This window comes from Heliconius melpomene, chromosome 19, assembly GCF_056956725.1.
Source record: "Heliconius melpomene rosina isolate 202511_hmr_F chromosome 19, ASM5695672v1, whole genome shotgun sequence".
Classification (NCBI taxonomy): Eukaryota; Metazoa; Arthropoda; class Insecta; order Lepidoptera; family Nymphalidae; genus Heliconius; species Heliconius melpomene.
Genome location: NC_140407.1, coordinates 2,207,979 through 2,234,727, shown reverse-complemented (window position 1 = coordinate 2,234,727; position 26,749 = coordinate 2,207,979). Strand labels below are relative to the sequence as shown.

The window sequence follows — 26,749 nt, the reverse complement described above, 5'->3', positions numbered from 1 at the left end:
TCTGAAGGTTAGAGATGGAGTAAGATGAAGTCGGGATAGTACGGTATATATAGGTGATGTTTTGTAACACGCGTATTGGCATGGACTGATGCGTTTTGATACAAGAAGGTAAATGTTAGATTGAATTTGTTTGAATGTTTTTCTTGTAGAAAAAATATATTTAAGTTATAATAAATATAAAGCCACATTAAGTATTTAATTATAAACCGTTATATATTAATGATAAAATGTTATGATTATGATATAAAATATTTTTAACATGCAATAGCCACTAGCTAACTATAAATAAATATATAAAGTAGTTTTACATAGAGTTTAATGTAAGGAAAGTCTTTAATTTATTTAAAGATAATTTCAATATTAAAAAAAATAATTTATCGTTCTATAAAGGTAAAATAAAGAATTAAGTTTATCAACTTAACACATTAATTTTGTTACAGTGGAAAAATTATTTTAGTGTTACAACACGTATTCCGTTCCTTTATGCCTTTACAGCCTTATTCATTTGGGTAGATTTCGATTAAAATATAATAAACGAAGTTCATAGATTTAGTAAATACATATATAAAAAAATACAATATAATAAATATAATAAAAATGTAAAATATTCTGAGTATGTTGTTTACCGCGTCGCGGTACACGCGGTGTTTCATTCATACATGAGATGCGTACAATCGACTCTACAACGAAGAGGCGTGACGGCTGATCTCCTAAAAATATTCCTCTAAAATTTCTAACTGAAACGTTACAATTACTAATAAATTAATACTAAAGAAATATGCTGGCTATTTAAGAAAATATATTGGCAAAAAATATATATTTAAAACAAAAAATTCAATCTACATCATGTAAGTATTTTTGAAAATATAAAATCCTTTAATAAAACAAAAAAATATATCATTAGTTAAAAAACGTTAGTTGAATCTACAAAAAACTTAGAAAATTGTTAATTTCATTACCTAAAAAGGAATATCTACTAATTAAAATGCTTGTTTTCAGTGTTGCTTCTATATGATTTATTATCATAGCGTTTCTGATATCGATAAGCTAAGTGTCAATCATATTTTTTTTCTTCACATATCAATACACTTAATTAATTAAGTAATAATTATTCAAGTGTATAAATTATACATTACATTGTACTAAGATGATATATCATTAAAGCATTGCTATCGGTGTATATCAAATGAAATTCAGCTTTTAAATTTGTAAACATTAATTATACAAATCTCATGTAAGTGACTGTAAAGTCTTTTTTGAGAAATAAATATCTTTAAACCTAAATCAGCTTCACGCTCTATCTCGCATATAGCAGGGTGGGCAGAGAGAACTTAGTGTTAAGGTATTCCGTTCTCCATTTATGACACGAATTTTGAATTTAATTTTTTTTTGTATACTACTCATAGCAGGAGAGGGTAAGTCATAAACCTAGTTTTAAGACACTTATTAATACAATCCCACTAAGGCACTTCTTAACGGGAACTGAGACATTTCTCCTTCTCACTTTTCGCCAAATTCTCAAAGTATTGCGTGTTGAAAGAGCGGGGCGGAGAGAGGGAGAAAATGAAGATATCAAATATTTGATTTCTTCGAGTGGAAATCGAGCCCAAAACTGTAACGTTTTCAGTCGCACGCTTGCCCCTGCGTCACAACGGCATGTGATTTTTTTTGTGTCAGAATATTAATTTATAGCTCACTTTGTTATATGTAGGCGTCACTTCATTCACGTAAAGTAATTAAGTAATAAAAATATACGTTTATTAAACGTATTGAATTTCAATACTGAAAAATACTTATTCAGAAAATGTATAAAAATTTGAACGTAGCGGGACTCGAACCCGTGCCTCCTGGACGGTGGTTTTCTAAATAAGTTTTTTACTTTCATAAGTGTGGGATAACACTTTGACAATGTTAAAAATAAGTAACAATGAATTCTATTCATAAATTTTAAGCTACATTATTATCGGGTTCACGCTCGATCCCGCGAATTATAGAGTCAATTATTCGGCGGCATAGGGAACCTAGAGTCAATTATTAAGTATAATTTTTTTTCTAAGCAAATCTAAATTAAAATACATTCTAGAATCTCAATCAGATTTTTTTCTCAAAATAAAAATCATCATTCGTATTAGTGTAGTTAAATAGAGAGTAACGCTCATCCTATCGACTCCGTCGTTGTAAAAGGGCCAAGGACGTTTGGACTTTCTCTTCAACTGTTGAAACATATTTAGATTGTTAGATAGGAAGGCCTGTTTTGGTTTACAATTTACTCTCAAAAGATTTACTAAAACCTAATTATTATCCTACTAATACTATAAATGTGAAAGTTTTTGAGGATGGATGTTTGTTCTGCCTTTACACTGAAGCTACTGAACGGATTTAGTTAATAGGAATTAATATAGGATAATAGGAATAATAGGAACTTTATAATAATATAGCTTAAATATATCAGAATAATACATACGCTACAATTTATGTAAAATTTTATATAATGTGGTTATAATATAACAATAGGTTTAAGCGGGCGAAGCCACGCGTGGGTCGTGGTCGTGGGTCGTCATAGTTATATCATATTTGTACATTATTATAGGAAGTTCTATACTAATAGGCTGTAAAACATTTCCACTGGAGGAAATAAAATGACCAATATTTTCATTTTCTTACTGTTAGGAAAACTGCACTCAATTTTAATTTTATATACGAAAAAAGTATTTAATACAACATATAGTGTTTTTGTTATTTTTAAATCAAGCTTATTATTCCCTTGGGTTCCTTACTCTTTAATAAGCTGTTCAGAAATTATCTAACGCTGACGTAACAAGAACTAAAGTTACGTTCAAGGTCTCGACAATGAACTTGAAGATACCTCACTTTCTATTTGAACTAGAACCGACTGCATAAGGGAGATGAAATTTAACACACAAAAGACGTAAATGGAGTTTACTTTAAATATATATATATAGTTAGAATATACTAATTGATATATAACTAAAACAATATTTGACTGTAAATATGCTGTCATAGTGCAGTAGGACAGCGTTTGACTTTATGTTTGAAAGTTATGAGTTCGAATGTGATTTCGCATTAATGTCATTTCCTTCTGGTAACAAGACAAAGTCGTTGTTGAGTTCCGCCATTCAATAACACAATTAATCGAATATTGGATGGAAGGTGGAGATGGAAGTATCTATTGGACATCTTCACGCTTTAGAAGCTGAAGTGAAAGAAAAAATAACTAAAGATAAACTTATTTTATATTTGTCAAAATTATATCATTAAAATAAGTAAAAAATAATAAAAAATGAAAAACAGGTTGCATTATAATAGTAATGATGGTTTCTGCTTGTAGTCTGCTTACTAAACTAATAAACATAAAAAGAGAATTTTCTCTTGACTTTGTCTAAGACTGCTCAATTGGAACAAACAATTGGAATTAAGAAGACATGTGACATTTCATTTTTTGACATTAAACATCTTAAAAATAATAAAAATGTGTCCCAAAATGTAAAACCAATAAAATTTAAATAATATATTTACAAATTCAGTAAAAAGAAAATGCCTTAGAAGGTATTGTTTCCATTCGTTATATTGTCAATACCATCTAACAACAGTTCAAACTTTAAACATGGGCAAGAGACGTAGAAGAATTTTTCCAAAGAAAAAGCGATCAGTATTTAGTAGACCTCATCCCATTAAGAGGAAGATGATGCTGAAACACCGACGGATGAAGGCCTTCTTCCACAGACACAATCCTCGAGGGTATATAGTGAAGGGAGTAAGAAAGATGGTTGGCGGCATATACACTGTGTCTGATAAGGTCAGGGATAAAATAGCTGAGAGTACGATGGCATTAGATAATCCATTCAGTGCGCAGTTCTACGAAGATAGATGTGCTATACAGTAAAAAATTAAAATAAACCAAAACGTCTTAAATTTTTCTATAAAAAAAGGAAAGGAATATAGAAATATTAAATGTCGTGAATATTTCTTGAATTTATTAATAATATATTTTAAAGTGTATACGAAATATAATAAACATAAGTCACATAATTTTATTTGTTTTTTTTCTATTAATTATTATAGTATTAATCTGAGGCGGAGTGGTCGCAGTTTGATGGTAAACGTGATGGTTCTAGGTTCGTTTTTGAGGAGCGTGAAGCTAATTTGAAAATATTAGCTTGCTCCTTCCGGGGGAACGAGAGAATCTACTTCTTTTATAAGTTTGTTTCTTATAATATTTATTAGAAATTTTCATTGGATATATGTATATTTCTTGTATTTTATCATTTTTTCTGTGATGATGGCCATAATTATGGTGGAAAGCTCCTCGAAATCCCAGTACTGATGTCATTATAGTCGAGAAAAAACCCATGAGTAATCCTAAAAAAAAGGTAAAATAAATCATTAAACAAAATACTGGTTAGGAGTTTAAATGTTAATTAATTTGTAAACTCGCCCTCGGACCTCGCCTTGTATTGTTTATATTTATATATTTTAAGACTTAATTTAATTTATTGATTTTTTTTTTTTCACAGTAGTAACTACAATTCCTTATCGACTATTAAGAGTTCACTAAGGTACTCTACTATGACAACGCTTTCAATTTCCTTAGAAAACGAAGAAAAAACAATATTAAAAGAAAAAAAATGATAAAAATGGCAGACATAATGACAGAATAAATGAACGATTGCTTTATAAGCCCTAATTGTGCCCGTGATATTTGTGGGTCCAATTATTAAATATTTCGTGAGAATCGAACCCACAAACACACCGCCCCGACTCGTTTTTCTTCTCTTCAACCGCAGCAACGTTCGGACTAACAATCTAAAAGTACTGTACTATATATATAAATACTAATGCAAAAGTGTTTATTGTAAAATTTTACCTTTGGAAGCTATTAATATCAAAGTCTTCAGCACTATAGATACAAATACACTTTTTAAAAAGAACAGACCGAGCAATATGGGCACAATCATTTTCTTTACTTTACGAAATTTGTGTTTTTTCTTTTTGCGGTGCAGCAATTTATAAATACATTTTTGTCCTTTATGTTTCTTTTTGTGTTTCTTCGCTAAGGATTTTTTATAGCTTTTAGGGCTTGCTACTTTTGTGGAAGAAATTGTTCCTGCTCTTTCTAAAACGTATAAGAAAAGATATCTTTATCTTCTTATCTCAACAGAGGATACTATTTTTTTTGTTAATAGAAAATAAGTTCATAACATCAACATTTATAAGTAATATTAAGAGTGGCAAACGGAAGTTTTTCCTATCTTTCGTTTTAAAATCGAAATCGTGAAAAAATCCCAGGGGACGATTAGTACATTATAAACTAAATACATATAAAAATACATTTTAATATTACATTTTATTTACGTTTATATGTATTTACATTTCTTCGCTCTGGTGTCGAACCAAAGCGCAGCGTTGAGTTCTGCCACTCAACACGCAATGCCTCCAGAATTTGGCAGAAAGTGGGGAACGGAGTGACATAACACTAGCTTCCCTCTGCCTAACCTGCTGTGCACGGTGTACAGCGTGAAGCTGATTTATCTTTAAATAATACAAAAACTACAGTTTAAAATTTAAGCACGTAAAACTACCAAATTCGTTACCTGCCTTAAAAGATGTCAAATTTCCAATGTCGAACAGATTTGAAGGTTCCATTGGCACTTTGTGGTTTGGACTAGGTCCAATAAAATTTTCTGTTTTTACAATAACAGTGCTATTTGGGACGATTCCGGGTGAAAACATTTTGATGTCAGTCAAATTATTGGTTTACGGTAATTGTAATCTAGATCTTTAGGTTTAATCTAGGTTTTCCGTTATTTAGGTAAATTTGGTAGGTAATCAAGTTTTACCGTTATGCAAAAAAATCTTGTAAATAGTAAAAAATATTAAGAATTTTTTTGTTTAAAGTTATTTTAATTCAAATATTTAAAAAAAATACTATACGAGAACAGAGTCACTTAATACGTTAAGTTGTTGGTTTTATTATGAGAGATTTAAGTTCTTGTTAGAACTTTTATATAAACTAATTAGTTTGAAGCTCTACTTTTGACTCTACATTATCATTAGCACTGCTATTAAAACCATAAAGTGTATAATCTTAATGAACATTAATATATCCGTGATTGAGGCCGTCATCAGTGGCACTGCGTTGATGGTTTCCAGTCCCGCTCAAGGGTATTTTTTTTTTATTTCTGGTATCAAAGCGCGGCGTTAGGAACCGCTGCTCAACACGCAATGTCTCAAAAAAATCGGGGAATCTCAGAAAATAGACCGAGCATTTGGCGATTATTCTATTTTCTACAAATCATAAAATTAATAGGAAATGTCAATCCTTTACAGAACTAGACCGTAAATTATGGTGGTACATATTTCATGGCCATTGATCTGTTCTTCTCTCCTCAATTACGTACCATATAACAATTTATATGATTATAATAGAATTTTATAATAACGGAATCAAATTAGTCTTTGTCTAAGAAATAATAATTCCGGGCTTTTCGTTTCTTTAAAATACAATATGGGATCGAATTAATATATAGCATAGATCAAAATACTTTAGAAACACACGTAGTTTAAGCCTCAATCAGGGTGATCATAAAATCAGACGAATTATGTTTTTTAAAACCTTTTTTTTTCACGCTATATACCTCATGTGGTAGGCAGAGGGAGGGAGGCCGCTCCCAATTTTACGCCGAATTCCAGAGACATTGGGTGTTGAATAGAGGAATTCAACGTCGCGCTTTGCCTCGACACCAAAGCAAATAAATTAAAATATTATATATTTAATTTCCTCGAGAAGGAATCGAACCCACAAACTCGCCTTTACAGTCACACGCTTGTGTCTCTGCAGCACGACTGGCCTTAGAAAACTTATAACTTTATAAATGTTTGTATAGCATTCTTCTTTAGCGAAAAAGGAATAACCGGTCACTCTTTTTAAGACTAGCTGATCTTATATAAAATAACCAAACAATCAATCAATACGAAATATATTTTATAAAACAAATCATTACAACTTAGCAACATGAGTCGTATACATTATTTAATGGTAACTACATTAATAACTATTTACCTTAACTTCGCTATGATAAAAGTAATAATAAATTATTATACATAACTTAGAATATTAAATATTACTAAATCAGCGAAACATATTTACAAAAGCGTGAAAAATGGAATGAACATTTCAGAAATAATTCACAGAAATAATGAAATATGTAATGAAACAATCGTTGGAGTTACATAGAAAACTAAAAATGCTGGCTACGACATTGAAAAATAGTTAAATAAATTATAAAGAAAATATAATGTTACTTAAGAATAAATTGATTGGAAACATCTATCTAATTCTGATGGCATCTGCGAGTACGTCGACTTTATCTATATTAATATTTAATAACCTCCTTTCTGCAAGCCCATTACCGCTGCGAATAATGCAAAGAAAAATCCGGCGAGTCCCGTCGCTCCCACCAATAGGACCAAACCGCCAAGCATCACTGGTATCAGAGCAAAGTATTTCAACTTGTAGGCAAGGAGTAACGGCATCATGTATTTGGAATATTTTTTGTTAGATTTCCTGAACTTTTTCTTGATTTTGTGTTTGATGTGGCTCCCTTTTTGCAGTTCAGCATCATCCTCTTCCTCATATTCACCATCTTCGTCGTCAAGATCTTCTTCGTCTTCTTCAGCTCCTAAGATATCTGAAATGTGAAAATTAAAAGAATAAGGTTTTGAATAGCATATGCACTTAAATTAACTTTCAAACGCTATTGTAATGTAAAAAATCTATGAAAACCATACTTTTAAAATAATTTACGTAAAATTTGTTGCGTGTATAATGAATGAGAAAAATGTGAAATTTTAAGATACAACTTAAAACGATGATGTATTACAGATAACAACTACGGGTATATTTTGTTGATTACGATAATTGCACGCACGATCTTAGAAACGTAGTAGCGTTTAGCATTTGTATGTAGCTAATTGAAATTGATATTATATAGTAATTATATAATAATTATTAAACTATACAGTAATAAATCTTATACTACATGATATAATTGAAATCAAAAAAGATTATAAATATCTTTGTATATGTTGAAAAAACATTAAATTTCACTATTAATAGGTTCATTAACCTAGAATTGAATAACTTGTTATAATAATTAGTGCATTTCATCACGCATATTTCACGCAACGTGATAATGTAAATGTTTGTACATACTAGCTCCACTAATTACCACATATCAAACGTATAAATCAATTTTCCAAATGAAACTAGGAACTTGAATTTGTGTTTACAAATGTAAAATTAAAGTTCTTTTGCGTTCACGCGATGCAGTTATAAAACATAATAGATATTTACATTTTACTGTCCACAAGCGGAAAAGATTACAAGTTGGCTTCGATGAAATTTAAAGTTTCTGCGGTTCAGGGAACAACGTTCGAAGCTATAATGGATGGTAATGATAGAGACACCAGGGCATTTTAGTTATTAGCTATAAGTGATGTCTCCTTTCTGCTTTCTGTTATACTGTTTATAGAAGAAGTGATATTATGCTATACATAAATGTAAAAGCTTTTTTAAAGTTAAGGCATAATAATTACATTATTTTTTTTTCTATATAAATGTAATAATTATATTATGATAGTTTTTTTGATACTACGTTGAAATATCAAGTTTAGTTTTGTAAAGAACGATTAATTGTATGAAGACTATTTAAAGTAATTATATATAGGTTGTTTATTTAGAATCAATAACAAACGAAAACGCATGCATGATGATAATTAAAAAGAAACGTTTAACGTTAATTATCAGACAAGGCTTAAAAACTTGCTACTGAGAGACTCAACGCTACGCTTTGTTGATATCAGAGCGGGGAAATGTAAATAATTCAACTTCCGAGAGGGATATGGACCCTAACTATCGTGTTTACACTCAGATGCTGCGCCTCAAGGGCGTCAAACAAATATTATAATTAGTAGAAATATTTCGAATATTTCTATAAATTATAATATTTGCTTGGGGCAGTCCATTAGTTTCTCTTCATATGTCTTAAATAAAGAAAAAGAGATTTCGTATACTCACATGACAATGATCTTCTAGAAGCTTCTAATTCTGATTTACCTTCCATAATTTGTTCAGAGTCATCTTCAACTGGATCTGCACCTACATCTAGTGATCTCTTTTTAAAGCTCTGATCTCTGATTAATGGAATTACTTTCGGTTCGAACGGTCCACCACCAAGAGGGTTATAAGAGCTACCTCTTGCACTGTCAACACTTTTCTGTTTGGGAATTGGGAAATAATTACCAGGGAAAAGTATTTCGGTTTTATACTTGTTGTCTTGCGTATAGTAAACACTCTTTTCTTGTGGTGGCTGTTCTGGTTTCTTTAAAGCTACTGTACGGGGTCGAAAAGCGTATGGTTTGAAATTTTGTGAGATTTTTGGCATTCTTACTAAATCTGGATTATTATTGGCACTGGTCGCATTTTCAACTGCTCCATTATCTCCTTTGGAAGCACTGGGTATATCCCAAACTTTATTGCTGAATTCTTGATCAGCTGTCGACAGAACAGCGTAACACAACACCACTACCGTTTGACACTTTAATCTCATATGGAACTTCATATTGACCAATTAGTTGTAACTAGATTAAATAGCAACGCGTCACTGATTACACAATTGTCCTAACTTCACTTTCTATTAAAGTTAATGCCTCATCCCTCCTCGATCCACCATTTTGTTGCAAGCGATCGCGCAAAACTGAATCACTATCGTTGTAAGACGTTATATTTATACATGTGTTAGTATAAACTTGCGTTTTTCCAGACAATTCACGGTCGGACGGTCTCGCGGAACCTCTTGGCTGGATAGCAATTCCGATATGGGTGAAATACAGGCAGCCAAAAAAATGAAGCAGCTCTCTTGGTTTTAGCGTACGCGTCGCTACTTCCGATAATGGCGAAGTATCATCTGTCGACCGAATCAAGATGGTACCATCTAATTTGTCACAATTTTGTCATTATTTTGAAGTAATTTTCATGTCAACGACAAATCTTTGGAACGAATGATATGTTTTCATTTTCTATGGAATTAAATATATTGATTTAAGTGCCTTTGAAGTACGTAACTGAACTAAGTAATACGAAAATGTAACTAAATAATAAAAAACTGAAATAAGTAACATTATATGAGTTTTTTTAAATTTTATACTGAATCATATTTTTATGCATATTTTTTTGCTGTTTGTTCATTTATATTCTTACTAGTGGACCCGAACGCGGCTACGCCCGCTATACGAATATTTATTAAATATATTTATGAAATTATTTTCAATAGAGAGATGCGTTAAGCAAGGTCATTTTGGGTGACGTTTTATAACAACAAACTTTGCATATCGTTGCTTAGCAACGACGGTTGTTATTAACATGGCGGAATAAATTGCATGTCAAATTAATAAATATTTTAATATATTGGTATAAATCGAAAATATTACAAATATGAGAAAAAGAAGTATCCTATGTTCATCCCGAGACCCTCAAATATCTCTATATGAGTATTTTATCACAATTATATTAGCGGTTTGGCCCTGACAGACAGACAGACAGACAGACAGACAGACAGAGTTACTTTCGAATTTATAATATAGGTATGGATATATACTCGTATATTAGGAAATAAAAAAATATTTTGGAGTTTTTGATGGTGGATTAAAATCCTTGTAGACTGCAAGTTATGCTTGCAGGCTTGCGATTATATATTTGAACTCATATTTTTTATTTCTAGAATAATAAATATTGTTTTGTTTTATGACCTTGATATTAAGATTGCTAAATTTGCTATAATAACTATAATCCTCGGTAGTATAGTGGTAAGTATCCCCGCCTGTCACGCGGGAGACCGGGGTTCGATTCCCCGCCGGGGAGATTTCCTTTTTATGTCACCATTATGTATATTTTTGCTAAATGCGTAATATAAACTATAATTTTTATTAATATTTTTAAATAATTATTATAGATTTATTATTATACATTTTTTATATAACAAACTATATACTTGTAGTGGACAAAGAATATAAAGTCTTGAAAAGATTATAAAAGTCCGAGTGCCTAGTGATCTGTAAAACATGTATATACCTAGTATAGACAACAGTCTCTCACGTGTTTCTTTGTCAAATATGTATTTATTATGACATCTGGAGACATCGCGTGTAGAGTGATTTTTTAAAAAAATTAAATGCTTATAATTTACATTAAATTAACCTGAGGCCGAACCTGGTGGCGTAATAGAACAAGTCTCACTGGTAAATGTGATTATGAGTTCGATTCCGACGGTTGTTCGATTGAATGATTAAATTTAAATTAATTAATTTTGTTAGCGTTAAGTTTCGCCATTCAACACAACGTGAATTGACCCAAAAGTAGAGAACGAGGTGTCTTGACACTAGCTTCTACCTACTCTGCTATTTTCATGAAACTACATAGGATTTGAACCCGTATCTATTCTACAATAACAAGCGCTATTGTTACAATAATTTGCATGTAGCAAGTCAAATAAATGGTTTCATGGCTAATTGACCAAACGGCAATATATTAATTATCAAATTTACTTTTACTATCAGAGAATTGACATGATAAAAACCATTATTGAAGTTATTATTGAATAACGCGATTTACACTTGTTTCACACTAGCGAATTCTGAAATTTACTTTAGTGATTTAAAATGTATATTTAAAAAAAGTAAAAAAGAATAAAAATTAACAGTTTTTTGTACGCAACAGAAAAGCCTCTGACAGTAAACTCGGCGGTTGTGGGTTCGATCCCTCTGAGGTGAATGAACTGTTTTCATTTCCTCGCTCTGGTAATAAGCGTGGTGCTGGGTTATGCTACTGATCACGCAGTCTTGAAAATTGGTGAACGGAGTATGTTAACCTAAGGTTCGTCATACCAATCCTGTTAAATGTTGGGAACAGTTTGATGTTATAAATTGTTTTTATTCTATTTATTTATTCATTATACCTTTTCTTATAAAATTAGGAATGTACACAATAAAAGCTGACTTTAATAATAAAAAAATACCCAAATAGATAAATATATACCTATTGTTTTTTTATATAAATATATTCTTAGTACATTTTTATCAGTTTCCATCAAATACATCGTATGCTCTCAGATAATGAGAAAATGAGATTATTAATACATGTTTTAAGATTTTTATTTATCTTGTTCTAATATTTTTTTCTAATATTTAATAAAAACAATAACCAATAAGCGTACTGTAATAAGCATTACGGAAAAGTACATAGTAACGTGCATCACGCGAGCCACGGGGACGGAAATAACATTTACTTCCATACTATTTGACTTTATTATTTGATTTATAGCCAAGCGATAAGTTGACAGCCCTTCTGTTTTTAGGTTCATACTGCATTTCGCATACAGAACCTTTTAGGACCTTGGGTTAAGACACTCCGTTCCCATTAAGATACTTCCGTTCCCCAATTTCAGCTGAATTCTGGAGGCATTGCGTGTGAAGAGACCGAATTCAACGTCGCGCTGTGAAAATGATAACATTAAATATTTCATTTCCTCGAGGGCGAATCGAACCTGCAACCTACCGCGTTTATAGACCCTGCGCAACAATTGGCTTGATAAAGTCAAATGATAAAATTATCTATTACAAATAGTAATTATTTTTCGTATAACTATTATAAATTTAATCGAAAATATTAACCACTACTCAATATACAAAACTGATGTAACATAGCCGTTCAATTTTCTAGACTGTGACAGTCCATTACCAAGTTTGTCCTGGTTGCAGGAAGGCAGTATGTATGTCATGCAAGTTTTAACAATTAGTGGCAAACAAAAAGTTGAATATGTCATGTTTCAATATCGTTTTTAGTAAAAACTATCATTATTTGAGGCCATCGTGGCGCAGTGGGAAAACGTCTATAGATAAACAAGATGGTTGTAAGTTCGATTTCTACTACGGAAAATAAATCATTCTCATTTTCCTTGCTCTGTTAATAAGACTAGGCGCGACGTTGAGTTTCGCTACTCAACTCCTTATTTTTGGAATCAAAAAATTGATTTGTGTTTTCTACATGAAATAATATAAAGGTTGATTTTGTATCTTTTTTATCTCTGTGGAATGGATACATGAATGTACGAGTATATAACGATAAAAAATGTATTAAGCTGGTTTTTAGTCTAACCGGTATATTACCTAAAGTAATATACTTTGGGACAGTCAATTTAACAAATTAAAATATGCACCCTAAGTATAGTGTTATAAAAATATTTCATCAACATCAAATATTCAAATATTTTCAAATATTATATTTTTTTTATTAATATTATTTATTTATTGATATATTTAGCTTCATACTGTATCCCGCACAGGACAGGCAAAGGGAATCTAGTGTTAAGGTATTCTGATTTTTTTAAAAATTGTGATAATTATATGAAATTTGTTTAATTTAAGATTTTTTCTTATTTTCTCTTTTAGATTAATATAATTAAGTAAAGTAAGGAAGTTGATAATATAGATAATCATAAACATAATATTGTTTACAATTAAAAGCGTCTCTTGCACTTTGCTTTACAATGAAAGATAACCTATTTGTACTCCTACTTCATGTGTTGTAGCTCAGGGGCGTGACAGGTTGTGAGTTCGATTCTCACCCGAGAATTTTTTTATATTTTTATTTTTTCACCCTGGTGACAAAAGAAAACGTGGCACTGAGTACCTCTACTCAACACGCAAAGCCTTCACAACTCTGACCTCTAAGTCGTACGGTCTTATGCTACGTCGAAGTATGTCATTACAAAAAAAATATGTATATTATTATAATAAACAAAAATATATATATATTATTACAAAATTGTCTTAAAATGAATGCATTATTTCTCTTTATTTCTTCTCGGTTCTGCATTAGAATAGCTACAAAAATTAAAATGTAGATAAAAACTGTACGATCTAATAATATTTTGGTTTGTGTTCGCGACATTTCAAGAAGCGGATATAAATGCCTATCATCTTTCTTTTATTTTTTAAAGCTCACTTGCGCCCCCATTACTTCTCTAGCTAATTTATTTATATAAAGAATGAAAAAAACCAAGAAAAACAGCAGTTCAAAGTACAGCGTAGTTTATTAAACAAATCACAATAAATAAAATAAATAATTTAATAAATAAACTTATGAAACAAACAGTCACAGCTTAAAGCTACTATATAAATAAAAGTTTCATAAAAAATACTTTAAAGCATCGTGTTGTTCTTAGAATAATTAAAACATTTAAATAATACTTGAGCAATACAAGGACAAAAATATTATGTTTTGCTTAGTAAATAAGACTATCATAATAGGATAGGTATGGGAAATGTAGTCTTAAAACATTCACTTCCCTATTTTCTGCCAAACTTTCGGGACGTGGCGAATTGAGTGGTTACGTAAATTAGCGGAATTCAACGCCGGGGTTTCTCTATCAGAGGAAAGGGTAACAATTTAAATAATTATAATGATTCAACCGAGTGGGGATGGAACACGAAACGTATCGCATTTACAGACAGATATCTTACTACGCCACTTTAAGTATAGTAATCAATAGGCCTCCAAAAAATTATAGTTAACCCAAAAAATACAATATTATAGTTTTTGATCATAGTTATTTTTTTTAATTAAAATAAATAAAAAAAGTAAAATGTATTCGGTTTAAATATAAATTAATATAAATTAGTTAATATTACATAATCTCGTTCATCCTATTATAAAAAGGTGCTTATTCCTAATTAATACCTTAAATTCACAATTTGCCTTACAAACAATCTTAATATTTTTAATTTCTTTAATTGTTTTAGATTTTTAATCCTTTTTGTACGCAGAATAAGCTAAATCCGATACATCGTTATAAGAACGACGGTCCCAGCCACCGCCGCTACTGCCGCCACCACCGGATGACCAGCCATGGCTCTCATGGCCTCCACCTCCTCCACCACTCTTTTGGGCTATGAGCTTCTTCAAGGCAATAATTCCAGCTAGGAGTAGAGCGATCTGAAACACAAAAATAAAAAAAATAGTTATAAAAGTCCAAACAATCAATCGTTTATTGTTTTTATTACAAAAGTAGATGAGTTAAAGTTTTTATTAGTTAAATATTACGAGGAAGTTAATTTTGAAATTGTTACTGCATTTTTATTGAAAAATAAATGTAATTTCATTTTTATAGCCAATTGTACTGAATTTTTATATAGAACTAGCTTTCGTTTGCGGTTTCGCTCGCGTGGTCAAATGGAAATATCTAAGCACAACTATGACACATGACTTATTGTAGGAAACGAAAACGAAACGAAAAGAATAGAAAAAAAAAATGAAAAGAATCTTTCAATTTGAACCAGTTCAGTTTCAGCTTTGTAATATTAATGTATGTAATTTTGAAATATTAAATAATCGTGGCTGTCGTGGTGCAGGGGCACAAGTAAAGGCGGCTATTCTGGGTTTGATCCCATTGATTGATAGAGTTCTTAATTGGGCTGAATATGGGGAACGGAGTGTCTTAGCACTTATATTCCCTCTGCCTACCTGCTATGTGCGGGATACAGCCTGAAATTTAAAAAAAATCTTAGCGCGACTATATTTTACCATGTTATTCAAATGATAACGATGGTGTGTTGATAATGATGTTATCAACTACTCGACTACAAGAAACAAACTAAAATGAATGTTGCTTAATTTAATTAAACAATAGAGATAGAAGTACCATTGCCTCACGACATAGTCATTGTACAAATAGCAATTACGCATTCCCCGAATTAAAAAGATAGATAAAAAAGGCAATCATACATTTTTTTTTTTTTTTCACATTCTTATTCTTCCATAATCTATATTTTCAAAATGTATGAACTAGTATCTAGTAAAACAAAGGATAAGTTATAGTCTTTTATAAGGATATACTAAGAAATGAACAGGTTTGAGTTTTATCTTGTCACTGGCAAGTAAATGAAAAAAAATCCTCATGTGGGAATCGAATCCACAACCATCATATTAACAGTTAGACGCTGTGCCGCTGCGTCCTCAAGATATATACGGATAGTATAGTATTTAATTTAACATGTTTATCTTAAAATTTTTAGCAATCTGAAACTATTGGAACAACTACAAGAGCTAAAAATATATACAGCCTAAATTCGGAAAGTGCGTGTTTAATTTATACTTGACCGAATTTCTTTCTAAGCCTCCTTTTGATTTGTTTATTTATGATTACAATCAAATATATAAAAAATTATGTACGTGATTGTAATCATTTAAATATAATATAAATTAAAATTAAATCAGCTTCATGCTGTATCCCGCGCACAGGGTAGGCAGAGGAAAACTAGCGTTAAGGCACTCCGTTCTTCACTTTCCGCCGAATTCTAGCGGCCTTGCGTGTTAAGTGACGGCACTTAACGCCGCGCTTTGCCTCGACACTAGAGCGAAGAAATATATAGTTTCAGATTTTTTCTTAAACTAGTTTTACTTGTAGATGCCAGCTGCCAAATTTCATAATCTTTTTTTGAAGTAAAAGTAAGTAAGTAATGTATAAATACATTTTTTTACACTATACCTACTGAGAAACATTTCATATATATACGTATTTTTAATATATATTGTGTTTTCATATAAGTACTTTTAGTGTGGATTTAAATCCACAACTATAAATATATTATGCAAGACACGTATCTACTGTGCCACAATGGCGTCATACCATTGGTATTTCTTTAGCAAAAATTATACAGCCTTATTTGTGAGAAGTGACTACTATTTTAATCTATCTGGTGAATTTTAATCTATCTTATATAAGAGGATTATTTATTATCTAACACATACGGGCGAAGCCTTCTAAGGTATGAGATGAGATGATGGACATGAGTGAAATGAAATGCTATTACTAGATTCTAAAGTTACTATAAATATAAATAATGTTTAAAAATAGACTAAAAGTAATAAAAGTACATCTTTCATTACAAAATACTTGTCAATACATTTTTCATTCAAAATTCTAATATTTGTTCTTTTTACTTTCATAATATATTCTAATATTTATATGAAAGTTAACTCAAGGATAACCACATGTACGAACAATTGGAATCATAAACAAACCAATTGATAAATAACATCCGCTTTTCAAATTGATTTTAATTAATATAGTGCAATAATATTAGCGTTGGGCTAAAAATGTATAAATATTTCAGTTAATTGGTTCCGCACATTTTTAGAAAGTATCAAAATCTCGGAACTCAACGCTGTGCTTTGTCTTTCCAGGGCGGAACAATGACAATAATTATATTTTCCTAGTCGAAAGATCGCACCCACAAGCATCAAATTTTTAGTAAGATGCCATTCTACTACGCCATGACGGATACATAATGTTTTTAAATGAAGATTTGTTGCATAGACGTTAAGTGCCAGATTATTTGCGATGGTTACAAGTTCGATTACATGGACAAACGCTTGAGAGAAAAAATGTAAAAATATAAATAAATGTTATTAAAGATAATGTTTTTCTAAAATTTTATGTCTTATGAAATTAAATGAACTATGTTCCCAGATTTATATATAAACATAATTAGCTAGGAATTTTATAAATGAATAAAACTTTTAAAACATATTTTTTTAATTTAAGTACAATTTATAGCAAACATAACTAATATATGTATACCTAAAAAAAGAAAATAAAATAAGCACTTTTGTAGTTTGCAGAATTATCTATCATCAATCTAAGTGAATCTCTTACAGCTTGGAATAAAAACAAGCCGCACGAGATTTACTTTGAACGACAATAAAAACGAATATCTTCTTAAATTAATTAAAATATTGATTCCACTTATATAGAAAAAAGGAGAGCAGAGAGTTTCCACATGACGTGTATATAGTAGTAGATTACAATGAAAACTGAAATGTATTCGAGAATCGAGTTACTAAAAGCGCGGCGTGGAACTGACAAGCTACTGTGTAGTGTTGCCATTTTTATAAACGGGGTTTCCCTTTAATTCTATTATGGTTATTGCATTATACAAAGCTGATTTGAATAAAATAATGATCATCTTTATGCTGTCAATTGGATATTGGTGATTGTGTAATGCTTCTATAGAAAATATTATTATATAAAAAAAATATTTCAATTAATTATTTTTTTATATAATAATACTTTTATTAATTTGTAATTTTATTATTTGTTAATATATAATTTCTTAAATTTGTTTTTTTGAATGTGTAAAATAATAGATCATTAAAGTAGTTTTTGATAATTAAACTGACAACTAAAATTTAATATTTCTAACTAAATTTTAATTGAAATTATTAATTGCTTAATTTGACAAAAACATAAGTCGTATTGCTTAGATAGAATATTCAAAATATCCCTATGTACTTTGTTCATACAAACCTTTATAATTATACTAATTTCCACAAAATTAACCAAATAGTACTAAATATGGCAACAAAACCTTATCATTATGCTAGTCAACAAGAACGCGTAAATGGTCCATCGAAGGTCAACGTGTAACTATCACGAAGTTATTAATTCCTGCATAAGATTTTTCAAAGCGCTTTAAACTCTATTACATTTACTAATAAAGCTTAAACTCAAACCGCACTAATTGAAACTTGAAATGGATATAATTTAAGGTAATTTAAGCTTTATTTTATACACGATAAGGTGTTAAATTGATTTTACTTTAAAGAGCTGCACATTTGTGGCAACGACCGCTCAGAAACCAGTACAAGTTTTTATATCTGCTTCATAAACATGACGCAATGAGTTCTTAAATACAATTAAAATGGTTTTTTTTGTTCATTTATTCTTTTGTATTTTACTTTCTACACGAAATGAAGTTAGATGATAATAGATAATACAATAATTATGATAATAGATAAAAGAATAATTGTACTATCAATTGTATTTTTTTAAATTGGAGATAACAAAAAAAAATGTTTGGCCAGTTAGCTAGTAATGGCGGATGATAGATAAAACAATTAAAGTCAGATATTAGCAGAAAAAAATGATTTTGGCAATTAAAATATTAGTGTAGTTTTCATATTTTAAAATAAAAAAAATATTATTTCTAAGAAATATAGTGTACCTACATGTGTTTTCGTTATGCAACTATTATTAAAAAGATAATCTTTTTTTAAATAAAAAACCGCCATTCCGCCATTGAACATGCCAAGCCTCCAGAATTCAGCGGAAAGTAGAGAACGGAGTGTCTTGACATTAGGTTCCCAAGTTCCATCGAATATGAACGGGATACAACGTGATGTTAAAATAAATGTTTACAAGTAAATGGTAAGAAGTTCACGCATATGGCAAACACTCAACCGACCTCTGATCCCTCATGTTTCTCTGTGAGCTTTCTAAGCTTAACTACCTAAGAGGGATAAATAAATGTCTAAAGCACGAAGACTCATTATTCATGAACCCTATCTAGCTTTCCATGAGTTCTCTTGTCACATAATAAATATTTGTAATGTTTTTTTTTTATATTTTTAAATGTATCTTTTTTTTTATAATAATTTATATTTAAAAATGTAAAATTTGTATCGCTAATTTTGTAATGTAGTATCTAATGTCTTATGGGAGACGGAAGTGTCCTAATGGGAATAGTGTGTCCTAGCATTAGGTTCCCAGGCTCCCTCTGCCTACTCTGCTATATGCGGGATAGAGCGTGAAGCTAAAAAATAAGTAGAAAAATGACCAAATTTAGCTTTGCCATAAATAGTAGCAGGGGTTTTAAATATTTGTCCGTACCTAGTCATATATAGTGATACAAACAGGCCTGTAGCGCTTTTTCTATGAAAATTACAATGCACATAATTTGTATGCTCTATTATGCCAGGAACGACTATCTATGTCAGTTTTTTTGTTACTTTCTTCTTAACATTTTCTTTATCTTATATCTTTATTATCAGCTTCACGCTACATCCTGCGTATAGCAGGATAGGCAGAGCGAACTCATTGTTAAGACAAAAATCTAACTGTATATACGACAAAAAAACTTGTTATATTTAATACAAAATATTTTAGAATATTATATAAAATAACTTAATAATATGCAAACAGTTTCATTATTATTCAAATTCATTATTTTATGTACGAACCTAGGTACATAAATATGTAGAAATGGAAAATCGTGACTTTGAAAACAAGCTATAGAAAGGGCATTGTCTGTAATTGAATGAAATATTACAGTAAACGGAATTACCGTCAGAAACTAAATTTTCACTTTATATTCGAGAATATAATAAAAAAAATAAATGCCTTCCTTATAATATTTAGAGGAAATTTTATAATTTAATACTTAACACGTTGCTGTTTATGGCAATTATGTCTGGCATGAAGGACATCCCTAAGGAGTGTTGCGAGCACAAAGAGAGGGAATTTCGAAATTGTTATGGAACTAAGAAAAACGGGATGTCAAATTGACAGCAACGTCTCTTTATTTAAGTCTATAAGTTGATTAAGCTAATCTAATTAAGCTGTGTATGTATGCTATTATATTATTTTACGTTAAAATCTCACGTAGAGCCAACGTGGGGGGGCAACGTGACGGTAAATGCGATTGTAAATTCCCATTTGGGGGGATAAATTCTCTCATTTTCGTCATATTAAATAAACTGAGGCATTATTTTCTGCTAACATTACCTAGTGTTCCAGTAGTATAACCACAGTGCAAGTGCCTGTAGCTAGTAATCTATTATTTTCTTATTGTGCCACTTAAGTCTTTCATAGTTTATAGGTAGTTCATGGCTAGTATGCAGTGAACAGGAATGTCTTACGTTTGATTTTATGAAATTAATTTAGAAATATATTTTTTAGGACTCCAGTTCAGTTCAATTCAGTTCTTTTAATATAGCGTTCCGAGCGTGCTAGTTGAGCAAAAAAAAACAATTCGCCAATGTCACGTTGTTGAACCTACTTGTTGTATATATAGATAGCCTTATACGTCATAGAGGCCAAATAGAAACAGAACATTTACTATGACAATACCGCGTCATAATTCCCACGCTTAACTAGATGAAACTGTACTATATGAGATAATTGATTCAGTGGATTTAGAGCAGCTTAAGACAATGACAGAAAATGACCCAGTAGTGTACAGTGTTTTCTGTTTTCTTTGCAATTATCATTGAAGGATGTATTTAGGTATTAAAAAGTGAAATTGATAGTTAGTAAACGTAATTACGTATTTTCCAAAGAATCGTTTGAATCGTTTGAATGCTGCAAAATCTCCAGGTATTGCGTGTTGAGTGGCGGCACTTAACGCCGCGCTGTGCCTCGTTGTCAGTCTTACTTTGCGCCCCTGCGCCGTGACGGGCCTCAAGTATATTTTTATTATTTCAAATAAATTAGAAAAAAAAACATTTTCAAAGTAATACAATTCCGTGTTCAGCCCTCGCTATCATTTCATCGTCCTACTTGTTCAAAGAAAGCTGAAATGCATCGTAATTCGTACAATCTGCTTAGTATATCAAAATATAGGCACTCCTAGCAAATTTAATTAGACAAGTTTAAATATATGTAATTTTTAGGGTTAGTACCTAATATTTAACTTATATGGCATCTTTTTAAATCGGTTTTTATTTAATATTGACTATACATAGTCATCGTTTGTTAAAGTAGGAAGGCAGGGTAGGAAAAGACACTTTTCGCTGAATATTCGGGACATTGCGTGTTGAATGGCGGAACTTAACGCTGGGCTTTTTGTCTTGGTGCCACAGCGAAGAAATGAAAATAATAAAACATAATAATTCATTTACCTCGAGTGGATATCGAACCTGGAACTGTCGCCATATAGTCACACCCGTTGCTACTTAAATAATTTACTTGTAGGTATGCATTAAAGTAACGAAAACCTATTAAGAAGTAAAAATAAAACCTCATGAGCTTAAGAAGCTTTTTTAGTATTCCTTCTTTCCTTCCTTCCTTTAAAGAATTTGGTCTCTTTATAATGTGAGGCAATAGTGAATTGTTATGTATTATATGTGTAATTTAAACTCAGATCGTGTTAAGAATCTTAATCGACTTTACATTACCTTAGAAACTATCAAAGCTTTGCCAGCCAACACGAACAGCCCGGCGATCGCGAGCGGTATCATTGCTGCCATTTTCATTGCGGCTCCCATCATCATCATTCCCATCATCTTCTTCATCTTTCCTCGTCCTGAAATTATTTTAATACTCACGTAAATAAATATTTTTTAATACTTTCGAGTTAATACTATTGATGATTTTTATTGGCAAACGCAAATAGTTTATTCAGTTTAACGCAACGGTTAGTGGTAGGAGGTGCGGCGTTGAATTCCGCCACTCAACACGCAATTCCTCCAGGATTCGTTCCCAAGTTCTCTGTTCCTACTCTGCTATACATGATAAAGATGATAACAACATCTCTATAAATAGCAATCTTGACAAATTACATGAGCAACGACACCAGTGAAAATGACACAAGTGCTTAAAGAAGTATTATAATATGGCAGGGTGATTTACGTCAGGCATTGTTTTAAACAGACCGGGACAAACGATTATACTGAGTACATATACATATATTTGTTTGATATATGTTAAATATTAACTAATTTTGGAATCTTTCCTTTCTCTCTTATATTATAAAGCTGAAGAGTTTGTTTGGTTGAGCGTGTTCATCTCAGGAACTATTACTTCAAATTGAAGAGTTTTTGCATTGTTGGACACAAATGGCAATGGACTATATAATATCACGTTAACCAATGTATCTGCGGTCATATTTAATTTTCACGCTTAAAATGTGGTGTCATACGTGACATATGAATATTATTTATAACCACAGGGACGAAGCTCCAGGTGAGAGCTAATATAATAAAAACATTCACATTCACACGTCAGTATTTGAAAAAAAATCATGTTGTCCTCTTATTTATAGAGTTTATTACATCATTGATTTTTTTATTTCACATATCCATATTTTATCTATATATCTAATATATAACCTAACCTAAGGCTAGAGGAAAGGCAGTAAAAACCAGTGTCTAAACACTGTTTTCGACAAAAAAGTGACATCTCTAATGTACATAAAAAACAATATCATTTAAATACTACATAAAAATTAGCTTCCGACACTAGTGTTTTCGCGTTTTCGCATGATTTCCCTACATAATTTACTTTTAGAGTCATTTGCGTGTATAAATAATTTTGTGCATGACTTTAGATAATGTACAAGTAAGTAACTATTAATCAAAATAGGTTCCGACATTTACTATAGACTAGAAGTAAATATACGCGTAATGCTAACACGCTACTGAAAAAAGTTTTTACAACTTCCTTACATTGTTACTTAAAGTCTATTTTTTTCCCATTAAGGCACTCTCGTTCAACACTTTCCGTTAAATCCTGGAGGTATAGCACATTTTCCCCTATTACCAGAGCAGGGAATTAAAAATATTAAATATTTCATTATTTGAGCGGAAATTTAACTCAAATCATCTGACGTTTACAAAATATACATTTTTTAAAGACCTGATCTTAAGATGACATAGGTAAACTAAATATTCCGCCAGTTTCACCTATAGACGTACACTATAAGTTACACTGAAAAAACGAATGAAATGAAGCAGTAAATTTTTGTCAAGTATTATAAACTGACACTACGTGTATGTAGTACTAGACTGTTCCAAACACTAGACTAGTAGATTATTATTTATTGTCTACTAGTATACGTTACTAAGAAATGTGACATATGAATGATTTTCGATAGCTTTTAAAATTTTAATTTGAAATTTTTTTTAATACAACTTCAAGATATAGAAGTCAACAAATATTAAAAATTATTAATGAATTCTGTTAAAAAATGTGAATTTGAAATAGTAAATAAATATTAATTGTGTAAATTACCCAAACCTACAATTACATCTAAGGTTAAAGTTCTCACGACATCGTGGCTATTATTGGAAAGTGTCGAAAATAACAATTATTGTTTTATTGTATTATTACCTTTCTCCGTTTTAATGTTCTTCTGTGATGATAGTACGAGTGTTTTACGGTTACTGTTACGTTGGGAATGATTGGTTATGGTATGTAATGTACTTGGAACTTTGGAAACGGTATGCGAGACTTGACATGGTAAAATAATTGTCGAATATTCTTTTAAAATTAAAAAATAAATAAAAATAATAAGAATTATAATTCTTATCTGAAAGGCAGAGGGAACTTAGTGAAAAGACACTTCGTTCCCCAATTTTTGAGACACTGCGTATATACTCGTAGTGGTGGAACTCAATGCCGCGCTTTATATAGTTACTAGAGCCAGAGCAAGTGATTCTATATACCATAGTGGTGTAAAGGATAACATATTATATACATTTTTTTTGCTTAACGCAGTATCCCGCGCATTGAGGGTACCTGACGACCTAGTGTCAAGACACTCTGTACCCATTAAGTGAATATAATTTGGTTGACTGATACTAATGGATGCATATTTTATTCGGTCTTTAAGATTAAAGAACAAAAATAATAAGAGACTAATCTTAATAATTACATGTTTATGGTAATGTATATTGTACTCGTACACATATGTACGTCGAGATACATTTTTATTTGATGTTCTACACGTTACAGGCAATTAATCGAGACGGTTATCATATAAATAGCTGTTAATCTAACATTTAAAAATGTTAATGGATGATGAATAAGAATAGTAATTTTCCTTTTTTGCCAACCCTACACACCTTGAACTTGATATTTTTTTAAGGTATTTTGAAAAAAAAGGTAAGCTCTACTTCTTTAAAACTGTGTTTTTTTGAGTCGCCGTTTGCTTCGATACCAGAGCGAAAAAATAAAAATATAAATTTAAATAAATATTTAATTTCCTTGACTGGGAATTGAACCCACAACCAGTCGCTTTTCCACGCACACACTTATGTACCTGCGCCACGACTGGTCTCGGAAAATATATTTTAAAATAAATATACGAAAGCTTCCTACAAATAATTTAAATGGAGTAAAAATATATAGCTTAGCTTTAATGCCAAAGCTCTGTGAACATAAATAATCGTTTGTGAGTTTATATCGAAATAGCGGTGCTTAATGTATAGTTTCAGTCCCTTTACTTAGAGAAAGTGCGAATAACAGGATGAGCTTAAAAGGTTACTTGCAAATCCAGTGAATTCTTGTATTTGAAAACTTACAAGAATTCATTTTCTATATTTATTATAAATATTGTTCGTTTTGGCAGAGGGTTCATCAAATTAAGTTTTTTTTAAAATTTTATAAACAAATATAACGAAAATATTTACATTATTCTATGGGTGGTTAAATAAAAAAAAACTAAAGAAAAAAATTACCTTCTTCCACACCCTTATTAAGTTCAGAGCCAGTCATTTTAGGAAGCGACAGCTGAACAGTTCTGGAGTTAGCGAACGCTGCTATCCTGTCCCACAGCATCGTGGATAACGCTTCATCCTTGCTCTCCAAGTTCCTTGGTAAGCTTGCGTCAATATCGTTTTCACTTACAGGCACTGTCTCTACATCCGAGGTTTTTACTATATCTAAACCATCGACCAACGGTATGGCTTCCATTCTTGCTGCTCTATCGAAGAACACGATTGCCTTCTTCTTCAAACATGGCACAAGTCCTTCAGATTTTTGACAATCTTCATATATCCTCATGGCGTATTTCATGCCGAAATTGTCTGCCGCCGCCACTACTACTAGGAAAGCTAAAGGGATTATTACTTTAATCATTTTGATGTGATTCTGATGGTGCAATAAAAAAGACTGTTTGAATGTTCGCAAGCAACGCGTATTTATAGGCTATGTACACTACAAAATGAATTGTGTCTCTAAGATCGGGGGTACGCTCTCTGAGGCTATCCCCATATTAGATGGCTTGTAATGTTTCATAAAATTTTATGTTACTGAGAATGTATGAGAAAATGATGAGGCCAGTGAGTGTGAAACGTGCACACGATGTTTGTGTGAGTATCTAAGTGGAAAATTGTGCTAGTCTTGGTAGGTCGTGATTAAACGATAGCATCTTTATAATTGGATGAGGTAAATTTAAAATAAACATAATATAATAGTTATATTATATTATGTTTATTTTAAATTTACCTTAGATAGTTAAATTTGGGACAAAAGTATTGTGTGGTATTTTATATTTTATACTATTTCATTTTGCTGATATATGGTTATATATCTTATTTGATATAATATGACTTAGGTACACAATGTATCCCTAGCGAGGTAGTCAGACATATATGAATGAAAATATTGACTATGGGCTACCACTAGGTCGATAATTTAAATGTCTGTTGAATCTTTAAGACAAATGACTAGTAATGATTACAATTAACCGTTCTTTTGTAATTAGAAAAAAAATCATTAAATAATATATAAGTAATAAAGGAACAAAAATAAATTTTAAAAAACATAAATTAAGGAAGACGTAATTTATGTTTTTTTGTTGTTTAACAATTTAAAAAATAATACCTCATCCATGTTTAGTAGCTCCCATTTATAACACCTTGCATGTGAAAAATACGGAATACTAAAACAATAATTAAATAATCGTTATTTATTATATTAGATCCTTCCTGTTTACATAAAACAAACACTAACTAATAAATCGGAAATACATAAATTTTATATTTTTTGCTTTAAGAATAGGAAGGAGAGAGGGGTTCAGATACAATTGAATTTGAAAAAATTAAAATAGCAGC

At 30.8% G+C, this 26,749-nt stretch overlaps 2 protein-coding genes and 1 non-coding gene across 3 annotated transcripts; 1 reads left to right on the top strand and 2 right to left on the bottom strand.

The window, feature by feature from the left end:
• Nucleotides 1–6,982: 6,982 nt before the first annotated feature.
• On the bottom strand, nt 6,983–9,792 carry LOC146528303 (uncharacterized). The gene is made up of 2 exons (XM_085203611.1): nt 9,098–9,792; nt 6,983–7,709 (listed from the first exon to the last, which is right to left on the bottom strand). Exons 1-2 carry the CDS (start codon nt 9,639–9,641, stop codon nt 7,402–7,404), a joined length of 852 nt encoding a protein of 283 aa, XP_085059737.1. The 5' UTR covers nt 9,642–9,792; the 3' UTR covers nt 6,983–7,401.
• A 1,075-nt stretch (nt 9,793–10,867) lies between these two features.
• On the top strand, nt 10,868–10,939 carry TRNAD-GUC (transfer RNA aspartic acid (anticodon GUC)). Its single transcript has one exon. It is a non-coding gene; the product is annotated as a tRNA-Asp (tRNA).
• Nucleotides 10,940–14,002: 3,063 nt separating this feature from the next.
• LOC146528301 (uncharacterized) lies at nt 14,003–25,805 on the bottom strand. Its single transcript, XM_085203756.1, has 3 exons — nt 25,373–25,805; nt 22,091–22,218; nt 14,003–15,070 (listed from the first exon to the last, which is right to left on the bottom strand). The coding sequence occupies exons 1-3, from the start codon at nt 25,770–25,772 to the stop codon at nt 14,882–14,884; spliced, it is 717 nt and encodes a 238-aa protein (XP_085059882.1). The 5' UTR covers nt 25,773–25,805; the 3' UTR covers nt 14,003–14,881.
• Nucleotides 25,806–26,749: the final 944 nt, after the last annotated feature.

Bases quoted from the DNA above. Each gene is read 5' to 3' on its own strand.
- LOC146528303 (XM_085203611.1), bottom strand. From the start codon at position 9,641: ATGAAGTTCCATATGAGATTAAAGTGTCAAACGGTAGTGGTGTTGTGT. The intron at 7,710-9,097 runs GTGAGTATACGA...TTCACATTTCAG, and splicing joins TTCTAGAAGATCATTGTCAT to ATATCTTAGGAGCTGAAGAA.
- LOC146528301 (XM_085203756.1), bottom strand. From the start codon at position 25,772: ATGATTAAAGTAATAATCCCTTTAGCTTTCCTAGTAGTAGTGGCGGCG. The intron at 22,219-25,372 runs GTAATTTTTTTC...AAATAATTTCAG, and splicing joins TAATAAGGGTGTGGAAGAAG to GACGAGGAAAGATGAAGAAG. The intron at 15,071-22,090 runs GTAATGTAAAGT...TTTGTGTTTCAG, and splicing joins AAGCTTTGATAGTTTCTAAG to ATCGCTCTACTCCTAGCTGG.